Genomic DNA, 10055 nt, shown 5'->3' with positions numbered 1-10055 from the left:
CCCTGTCTTCCCTCTGGAGGGATGTCTTGCCTGTTTTTGGCAGGCAGGGATGGGAAAAGTGGCACTTGGGATTGGCCCATATGGACAGGGACTAACTGGGACAGCCAAGTGTCTGCTCTGGCCTCTATGTCCTCCCTTTCCTTTTCCAAGTGATTTTTTTCTCACTCACCCAAACTACCATAAAGACTCCCCTTCCTTCCAGAGGAGAGCAGAACAGGTACCTGCACTCCTACACTTCTGCCCCAGTTTCCACTGGGAATACTGGGCCTTCTGACTTGCCTGTGCCCAATGTCCCTGACAGTCTCTCCCCTCACTGCCTCTCACACACTCACCCAGACACTGTTTTGCTGAGCTGAAGGTTTGACCCGTGGGACTTTCTCTGTTCAAATCCCCCCCGCTCCCAGCCGGAATCCTCGGCAGATGTGGGGATTTGTGCACAACAAGATGGCTGCTAGGCAGGGCTGGGCAGCGATGGATTTATTGAGTTTGGACTCACTTCCCACCCGTGCTTTCCTTGCAGTCCAGCTGCCTGTGGGGAGGGTGGGATGCTTGGAGCTGTGATGTTTGAGTCAGTGATGATCCCAACTCCTTTGGTGCAGAACCGGTCTGGGCGGCCTGCACCCTCTTTGGGAACCAGACAGTGGGAAGCCCAGCCTTCCACTGGTCTAGAGCTGCCTCCTTGACCAGGAGTCCTGGGAACGTCAGGCATGAAGTTCCTGGCTCTGCAGAAGCTCCTTGTGCTGTGCCTGGTTCTGCCCTGAACATGTGCTTGCAGGATTTGAGGAGGAAGCTCATCTGCACAAGCAGAGGATGAGGATGAATCCAGGCCCAGCCAGGCCCTGGCTGTCCCCGTGTCCCAGTGAGGTCCCTGAGCTCCATGCAGTGTCCCTGCCCCCGGGAATGTGCTTCAGAGCCTCTTATCCCCCTTGGCTGGCAGGTCCTGGGGCAGTCCCGCAGCGGGCGGCCAAGGATCCAGGCCGGAGCGCATGATGGGAATGATGAGATCATCCATGTTTGGCATCACCAGAATCTTCTGAAAGAGGGACCCAGAGGAACAAGTCAGTGGGTTTGAACAGCACTCCCCTGCCTGGGGACACTGCCTGGAGGGGGCTTGGCAGGAGCCACACTCAGGTCAGAGCTCAGGGCTATGAACAGGTCCTGGGCTCCCACCCCCTCAGCAGCAGCCCCAGGGGGTTCCCAGCTCTGGATATTGGGGTGAGGACAAGCAGGAACAGTTTTTCTTGGCCCTGCCCACCCCTATGGCTTCATGGGTGTTCACAGCAAAGGGCAGGGACCAGCATTTTGAAATCATCCAAATGGGCAGCTCTTTGGGGGGCCCTAAATATCTGTGGGGATATTTCTGTTCTTTGACCAAAGGTCTCAAAGGTGAGAGGCTGAAAACAAACCCTTGTGATGGCAAATCTCCAAAGCATCCCCAAACCAGAGCAGATGGGTGGATTCAGCCCTTCTGGGGGGTGCATGCCTGGGACTGGCTGACAGCCTGAGTCTGCCCTGCTTGGGGCAGGGCTGCAAAAGGGAGGAAGTCACTTTTCCTCAAGCACTGTCGTGCTGATTATTTGGTTTCTCTCTCTTGACTGTCCAAAGCTGGACAGTGCAGACCAGATGTTGGCTTTTTGTAGAGACAACTGGCCCAAACTGAGGTTGATTATCCCTGGTGGCAGGGTTTGCTAAGCTCTTTAACAGCCCAGGCACCTGAAACTCGTGCTGCAGCTTCTTCTCAATCCACTCGGTGACGTGCAGGAACGTCACCTCCCGCTCGCCCAGCTTAGGACGCACCTTCAGCTCCAGCTGGGGCGGCACTCGGAAGCTGTACCTGTGGGGGGAAAGGAGAGAGGTAGAAAGCACCACGCCCCGATGGTGTGGCACAGCCCAGGTGGTCCCACTGCTGGGTTTTAGGGAGGAGGTGGCAGCTCACTGTCCCCTCCTGCCTTGGCCTGGATGCAGACTCAGAGAAATGAGCCTGAGGTCAGTGAGTCCCCTTGGGAGAACAATCCCGGGCTGCTGTTGCCCCAGGTGATCCCAAAGCCCTGGAGCTGGTTCCTTGGAGCCACAGGGAGGAAGTGGAGCTGGAAGAAGGATGTGCATGTTGGGGGAAGGAGAGCTGGTACCAGACTCGGTCCGTCGGTGGCGGGGGGATGTTCACAGCCAAGGTTCCTGCCAGCTCCTGCACCTCCACCGTCAGCAGCAGCGGTGTGTTGGAAACCTCTTCGATCTTCTTCTTGATGAACTCATTTTCCGTGGCCTTCTGGAAGTACTTGGACTTGGCGATCTTATCCACGAAGCGCAGGATCTTCCGGCTCGTGCTGTTGCCACTGACGTGGCTGAAGTGAGGGGAGCCCCAGCTCAGCACAGGGTGAGACCCAGGGCCCTGCTGGGTTTTGGAGTCCCCCATCCCTCTGCCAGGGCATCCCATAGGGATAGGGTCCCCTCTGAAGGGCTGCCACCATGTGCTGTGTGCCCTCCCAGGTACATCGTCCCCATGCCCCTGTGCTGGTGTAGCACTTCTCCAGCACCTCCCCGTGCCCCCCGTGGCACAGACCTCAACACCCCCTTACCCCTCGGTGCCCGGCGGGGGGACCCGCTCCCCCGGGGCTCCCACGGGCTCTGCAGCAGTGACATCTTCCTCCTCGGAGGAGCCGGCGCTGGAGGACTCGGCGTCGCTGTCTGCCAGCAGGATCAGCCGGGGCCTGGCCCTGCGAGCCCCGGGGAGCATCACGGGGGTGCCCTGGGCCAGCAGCCCCTTGGCTCACTCAGGCAGGAGGAGGAGGAGGATGAAGCCAGCCATGCACAGCCTCCTTACCCCTCTGTGCCTGCCTCTGCTGGGCCACTCTCCTCTGCAGTGCTCTCCTTCCCCAGCTTGCTGAGGTTCATCTTTGTCTCCAGTGTCATCTGCAACGAGCCGCTGTAGGTGACCTCCATGTCCACCCAGAGCCCTGCCAGGGAGAGGGACAGGGTGAGACCAGGTCAGCACCACGGGGGCAGAGCTGCTTGTGCACCCGCCAAAACTTCTGTGCTTCAGGTACCAGGCTGGCACCTCAGTGAAGCTGCAGTGGAGCCAGCCCTGGGGTCCCTGTGGGGATCTTACCTCGCTCATTTACAGTGGGGTTGGAGGCACTGAGGACCAAGGGGATGGATGTGCCCATGTCCAGCTCTGTCAGCGCCAGCTCATTCATGAAATACGGGAGCTGATGGAGGAAAACCCCGCGGGGACGGTCACTGCAGCCTGGCACCTGCCATGGGGCCTTGGGGACAGGGCTCCCCTGGCTGCTGGGATGCTCCTGCCTCTCACCTTGATCTTGCTCAACTTCTTCTGGATCTTGTTGGACACTTGCTCTGCCCAGTACTGCTCCCGGAGGAAGTCCCAGAAGATGCGCCCCACCAGCGCATTCATCCAGGCCATGCCAGCCTCGCCGTGCCCGCCCGTGTCCTCGCCGAGCTGTGGGGGGACAGGAGCCACAGGCCCCTGCAGGGAGGTGGCCCCCTGAGCACTGGGACCTGCTGCCCGGGTGTTCCCCTGCCCCAGGGCTTGGCTGCTCCGACCGCGGTGCCAGGAAGGAGGGGATGAAGCACAGCCTGGCAGTGGCTCCACGCAGGGCCCACCAGTCCTGCTCCCGGTGCCGGGTTTGTCCCACTCACCTTGGTGGGCGTGGGGCTGCCCAGAGCTCCGTGAGAGGGGCTCCGGTCAGGGCTGGGTGCTCCCTGTGCTGGCACGAATCGGGCCATGTAGGTGTTGTAATCCAGGTAAATCTCTTCCACACTTCCCAACAGATCCTTGGGTGGGACAGCAGAGGAAATGTCCTCGGTGCTCCCTCCGCTGCTGCTGCCGCTGCTCTGCAGAGCTGGTCCCATGCCTGGGGACATGGAATCCAGGGTCACTCAGGTGGGAAAAGCCCTCTCATGTCATCAAGTCCAGCCATTCCCCCAGCACTGCCAAGACCACCAGCAGACCATGTCCCCAAGTGCCACATCCACACGGCTTTTAAATCCCCCCATGCCCACTGCTGCCCACAAGGGCACATGTGCATCTCCCACCCGGATGGGTCCTGGCGCAGAGCAGAGGCCATGATGGCCACATCTCACCTGCCCTGGTGTCACCGTGGCTGCCGGGTGTCCCACGGGAGGCTTGCACGAGGTGCTGGTACCACTCCTCCTTCTCCCGCCCCGTCCTCCCAAACAGGTACAGGCACCTCTCCCTGCAGTCCCCTGGGATGTCCTGCCCAGACAGTGGCACCTTCTTTGTCCCCTCTTCCCCCTGCAGCTCCGTGTCATGCTCCTCGCTGCTCCTGCCCTCCTCGGGGAGGAGGACACAGATGGGGTATTTCTTGTTCCACGTCCGCTTTCGGGCCAGGCTGGGGGGGCACAGGAAGACCTGCGGCACCGAGAGCGGGGGTGAGGCTGGGCCAGGTGTGGGTGGGTGGGAGAGTCTCCCGTGGGAGAGTCCTGGGCACTGCCAGACTCACCTTGGCGTTGGTCAGGTCGTAGCAGCGGTGGCTGACGAAGGCAGTGTCGAGGATTTCCTCCTCGAAGGTGGCTCTGCGCGGGATGTTGCTCTTGGGGTAGGACAGCTTGAGAGTGGCCCCGTCCAGCACGGCGAGCACCGAGTGTGTGAGCGAGGGGTGGAAAAGCTCGGGGTCGTAGACGTGCAGCTGGTTCATCCAGCCCTGGGGGAGGGAGAGGGAGCCAGAGCTTCCCACTGTGCCCTGGGGGCAGCAGCCTGTACCCACCACGGGCACCTCCAACCCTGGGATCCCCTCCAGCCCCCCATCGCAGGACACCCCCCTCCTACCTGGAGGTGGAGGGTTTCCCGGGGCTCCCCCGGGAGCAGCCTGGGGCGCAGGCGGCCCCAGGGTCCCCGTGTGGCCGGCGGAGCCTTCGGCATGAGGATGAGGATGGCGAGGAAGCCCAGCAGCAGCCCGCAGAGCAGCCCCACGCAGAGGCCGGCGGCGTAGGGTGGCAGGGGCAGGACCAAGTAGCCGTAGGCGAGGAGGGCGATGGAGGCGAGGGCTCTGCCCGGCACTGAGCCCCCGGAACGTGCCGGCGGCGGCTCCTCGGGGGGCGGGAGCGGGGGCTCCGCATCCCTCTGTGCCACCTCCACCACCTGGATCACATCCCCGTAGGAGCAGATCTCGTAGCGGCAGTTCAGGGTGGGCTCCCAGGGGGTCCAGTCCCGCACCCGGCGTCCCCCGGCCCCGCGGCCCCCCGGTGTCCCGGGGCTGCCCCCCGGCTCCTTCGCCCGGGACGGGGGGCTGCTCTCCTCGGCCATGAGGCGGCTGAGCCGGCTCAGGGGCTCCTGCACGGCCTCCGACAGCCGCCTCCGCGTGTCCTCCAGCCTGGCCTCGCGCAGCCGGAGCAGGGCGGCCCGGCTCTCCGACGGGGAGATGCTGGGCGAGGACGGAGCCGTGCGGGACTTGGCGGGGCTCAGCCGGGGCTGGGGGGCCCGCGGGAGGTCGGCCAGGAGCATCCCCCCGGGCTGGGGCGAGGGGGGACGCTTTGTGTCCCCGTCCGTGGTGGGGAGGAGCCCGCCAGTGTCCTCCCTGGTGCCGGCAGGATGGGGTGTGAGTCCATCGCTGTCCCCACGCCGAGGTGAGCCCGGGGACGGTGCCAGGGCTGGAGAGGTGTCGGCCGCCGCCGCAGCCTGGTCTGCCATCGCTCGCATCGCCGACGGCGCTGCGGGGGAACAGAGGGGTCGGCTCAGCCCCGGGAGAGCTCAGGGCACAGCAGGGGCCTGCCCCAGCCCTGCCTTCCCCACCAGCACTGCCACGAGCCCCGAGCAGGAGCGGGCTGACCCCGGGGACCCCGTTGCTATGGGCTGGGCGCCTTCCAGCCTATCTCGGGATGCACTTGGGGCACACAGTGGCTCTCCCTGGGCTTCCCGGCAGGGATGGGATGGAGGAGGCGCCGTGGTAAGATGAGCTCAGTGATGGGGTGTGGGGAACCGCTTGTCTAAGGAGGATAAACCTCAGGCAGGCAATTAGCAACGGGGCTTTTGAGAACCCAAAACCACCAGCCAGGTCTGCAGCCCAGCGAGGGGGATTTTCCTGCACCAGGACACTCTGTTGGTCCCAGTGCAAGTGCTGGGGCTGCGAGGAGGGATGCCAGGCCAGCAGGCAGGACTCCCTGACTCCTCTGAAGGTTTCTGGCATAACCAACAGTGGTTTGGCTCCCTCTTCATGCACTGCACAAATCCAAAATGGAGCCAGTCCGAGCTCTGGTCCCAGTGCAGTGTGGGGATGCTCTGCAGGTCGGGAATCTCTGGTTTTATTGGAGGGGCACAAAAGTTTCCCTGACAAAGTTTCTGTGGCCTTGAGGGTGTCCTTGGCCATGGCAAAGTCCTGTCCTGACCCCAGCAGCCACCATGATCCCTCACTGCTGCACTCCTGCCAAAGCCAAGGGCTGACCCCCTTCGTGATTCTGGGAAGGAGGATGGACCCGCAGGTTGGGCTCTGCAGAGCCAGCTCCCAGCAGGTCCGTGGGGTGCTCAGCCTCTTCCCCTTGTGGCATCCCTGCTGCAGGAGCAGGGATGCCATCCCAGGAACCCTGGGGCTGCCTCACACCCGCCGCCCTGGATCTTCAAAGCTCCTCAGTGCCAGGAATTAATTACAGGCTGTGCCGCAGCTGCCTCCAGCCCCCTTTATATAATCTCACGTTCCTCGGCTCTCGCTTTGCTTCTGATTTACAGGAGCCACTTGTTAACCCCAGATCATCCATGGGTGATTGCCCCCATGGTCCCAGCAGCTCGCAGAGACCCCGGCTGGGAGGCTGGTGCCATCCAGCCTGTGGGCAGGGCTGTGGCAGCACTGGCATCACCAGCACCCCTGGCAGACAGAGCAGTCCAGGGCATCCAGCAAAGCACCAAAGCAGCCAAACAAGGAGAGAGCAGAGGAAAATGAGTGATGGAGCTGGGCCTGAGAGGGGAGTTAGTCTAGTGGAAAGTGTCTCTGCCCATGGCAGGGTTTGAACTGGATGGCCTTTAAGGTCACTTCCAACCCAAACCATTCCATCATTCTATGATTTCAAGGGATCCCTTCCCTGATCCTGCAGGGCTTTGTTCACCTCCCACCCAAGCACAGAAGCCAGGACACCCCTTGCCCCTCGTCATGCAGGTTTCCCAGTGGCCAAGTGCCACAGCCACCCCCAGTATCCCCAGTTCTGCCCATCACCCTTGGCTGTTCCTACCAGAACGCCCCGGGGCTGGTCCTTGGTGGGTCCTGCCTGGCCACTGCTCCCTGTCCCTGCTGGGTCAGGGGGACACCAGCTCCCCTGCTCTGGACTCGGAGCTCCTCTCTGCCGTTCCCGTCTCTCTGCTCCCACTGCTCCCCTACCCGGGGGGTTTAAAAACAAAAAAAAAAAAAAAAAAAAAAAAAGAGAAAAAAAAAAGAAGAAGTCTGTTTCCTGAGAGACCATTAGCACGGTGGAAGACAGAGATAATAATAGCCTGGGTTTGTATGGGAATTCTCCTCTGGCAGGGACGGTGAGTACTGCAGGGGCTACGCTGCTGCAACAGCCACCTCTGGGGAAGGGGGTATGGACCCCACTGGGTGCCATGGCTGGACCACCAGCACCCTGAGATGGAGGATCCATGCTGTGCACCCCTGGGGGAGGATTTGCTGCTGGCTCAGGCTTCAGAGGGCAAATGCTGAGTGCAGAGGTGTCCCAGCACAAACCCACCTCCCAGCCCGGAGCTCATCCCCAGCCTGTGCCTGCACAGGATAGAGGGAATCTTTTTGCTCTTTACAGGATAAATTGGATAGGAGGGTCCTGGTAAGTGCTTTCATCAAGTGCTGGGGGCAGCTGGGTGGGCTCAGCTGGGTGGTGGGATGATGGGGATGATGGTGGCTTTGGAGGCTCCAGCAAACAGCTCTCAGGGGGTGTCCCCCCAGCCCTGGTGGTACCTGGAAGGAATCAGTGCTGTGTTGGATGTTCCATTGAGGAGCAGTTCTTGGGACACCCAGTGCAGGGCTTCTCTGCAGGGCAGGGACACGAGACTCCCAGTGACTGTGTCCCCCCTCGCTGCAGTTGGAAACACCAAAGCCATAACCATCAGCAAGTGTCTCCACTGGATTCCAACTCCAAATTTCTGCTCTTTGCTCCCAGATCTGGTTCACGTTCAGGGCTTGGATTCAACAGAGAAAAGCTGTGGCCCAGCTTGGGCTGGTGTCTCAGTGTCTCCCCCTTCACGTGCCCAAGGAGCAGGAGCTGGCCCAGCATGGCACGGGGGTATGCTCCCTGTAACTCGCTCCCAAGCGGGCACTGCCTGGCTGGCGTTTGCTGTTTGTCAAATCAGGGAGAGTTAATTGAAACATTAACTTCCCTCAGCCCTCAGGTTAATTAGGTGACGGTAACACTGCTCTGCTGGGCTTTCCTCGCCCAGACAAAGGAGCTGGAAATCCCTCTCCAATTATTTCCACAAAGCACAGGCACAGAACCCAGCTGTGACACTGCCCCTGGAGTGCTCCCTGTTATCCCGAGATCAAGGAGCGCTGGGCTCTCACTGCAGCCTCGGGATGTCTCTTCAGGGAATGGCTCAGGCAGCGCAGGATCCCAGCTCCGTCCTCGCCTCCCACTTCCACATGATGTTGCTCTTTCTCAGGGGTTTTACTGGCGGATACTGGAGTGGATTTCATGCTGCTGGGGGAGTGAGGAGCCAGGTGGGCTTTGGCACCGCTGGAATGGCTCCAGTGGGATTCTGAGACCAAGCCAGCCCCGGGACCCACTCCCAAAGCCTCTCCACCACTCTGTGCATCCCAGAGCTTGAGCCCAGCTCTGCCTCTCCACGGACTTTGCTTCACTCCCATGTCTCAGCCATTCCCATCCTCTGCTCATGGTTCCCGAGACCTTCGCATCCCTCATGGGAACTCCCAGCCCTGGGGAAGGATCCAGCCAGTTCCCACACCCATCACATTCGCACCGGCAGAGCTTCTCCATGGGAATTTGGGTGAGCAGCAGATATTGGATGGACGATGCTGCCCAGACCCAGGGCCTGGCAGCTGCTGCAGCTCCTTCCACTGGCTGGAAGGTGTGCAGGGCCCTGGAGTCTATTTGGAGCTTTTTCCTGACATCCTACTCCTCTGATCTCGGTGGATGTTACGGGAGGTGCTTTCAGCACATCGCATCACCCTCTCTCTGTGCAGTGGCACGGCGCATTCCTGGCTCCCTGTGCCCCACGGGGCAACGGCAGAGCCCCTTCCTCCCCCTGCCCAGGCTCCTGCCACGAGTCATCAATCCCCGGGGCTGGAGCGGGAGCTCAGCCGGCCCGAGATGGAGCCTGACCTAATTCAAAGCGGCAGCACCCAGCGGGCAGGAGCCCCGCCGGCGCCGGCCCCTCGCGGGGGTCCCGCAGCCCCCGGGGGAGCTCCCGGCCCAGGGACACGTCCGTTGGAATGGGGATCCGTCCGAGCGCGTCGCTGCGGCCGCAGGGCAGCAGGGACAGACCTCGGCTCGTGCCCAAAGGGCGCCAAAATTTTTCCTCTTGCGCCAAGAAGGTGCCATTCCCATGAGAGCCCAAGCCCGGGGACTCATCCGAGGGTCCTTGGAGAAACTAGGGAGGAAGGGACTTGTAGTGCTGGTTTTTGGAAGGAGAAAGGAGCTGCAGCAGCTCATCCTCTCCAGAACCTGCCAAGGTTCACCTTCAAAGCCCTCACCTTGCCACACGCCGGGCTGATGCCTCCGCCTCTCCGGGACCCCCCGTGCCCGCAGGGACCTCGGTCAGTCCCCGCATCCCCCTGCGGGAGGGTCCCCACGGGTCACCCCGGCTCTGCACTCCCGGCGTGGTGCGACTGGGGGTCCCCGCTGAGCCTGTGCCAGCGCCCATCCCCGGAGCCTCGGGGGTGCCTGAGGGGACCCCCAGTCTCGACCACCGCCAACCCACCATCCTGAGGGGGAAACTGGGGCTGCCCCGGCCCCGCCGCCCGCCCCGGCCCCGCAGCGCCGGTACCTGCGGCAGGAGGGGGGGGCCCGGGGGATCCCGGGGGAGGGTCGGTCGGTCCCGGTGATGGAGAAGGACGAGCAATGCCGGGGAGTCGGACCGGTCCCAG

The 10055-nt window shown here is 62.2% G+C and overlaps 1 protein-coding gene across 3 annotated transcripts; it reads right to left on the bottom strand.

Annotated features, from left to right (window-relative positions):
* Window positions 1-460: 460 nt before the first annotated feature.
* On the bottom strand, window positions 461-7352 carry LOC113953444 (testis-expressed protein 2-like). Of its 3 annotated transcripts, none has more exons than XM_027656599.1 (12): window positions 7198-7352; window positions 4808-5688; window positions 4482-4682; window positions 4102-4390; window positions 3658-3872; window positions 3311-3484; window positions 3107-3206; window positions 2822-2954; window positions 2577-2714; window positions 2130-2342; window positions 1714-1834; window positions 461-1033 (listed from the first exon to the last, which is right to left on the bottom strand). In XM_027656599.1, the coding sequence occupies exons 2-12, from the start codon at window positions 5675-5677 to the stop codon at window positions 908-910; spliced, it is 2580 nt and encodes an 859-aa protein (XP_027512400.1). In that variant the 5' UTR covers window positions 5678-5688; window positions 7198-7352; the 3' UTR covers window positions 461-907. The 3 variants fall into 3 exon arrangements, with proteins under 3 accessions (XP_027512400.1, XP_027512401.1, XP_027512402.1); XM_027656600.1 differs by having other exon boundaries at window positions 3311-3457; XM_027656601.1 differs by lacking the exons at window positions 461-1033; window positions 1714-1834 and having other exon boundaries at window positions 2182-2342; window positions 2822-2910.
* Window positions 7353-10055: the final 2703 nt, after the last annotated feature.

This window comes from Corapipo altera, unplaced genomic scaffold (genome assembly GCF_003945725.1).
Source record: "Corapipo altera isolate COAL_440 unplaced genomic scaffold, ASM394572v1 104, whole genome shotgun sequence".
Classification (NCBI taxonomy): Eukaryota; Metazoa; Chordata; class Aves; order Passeriformes; family Pipridae; genus Corapipo; species Corapipo altera.
This window is presented reverse-complemented; position numbering and strand designations above follow the sequence as displayed.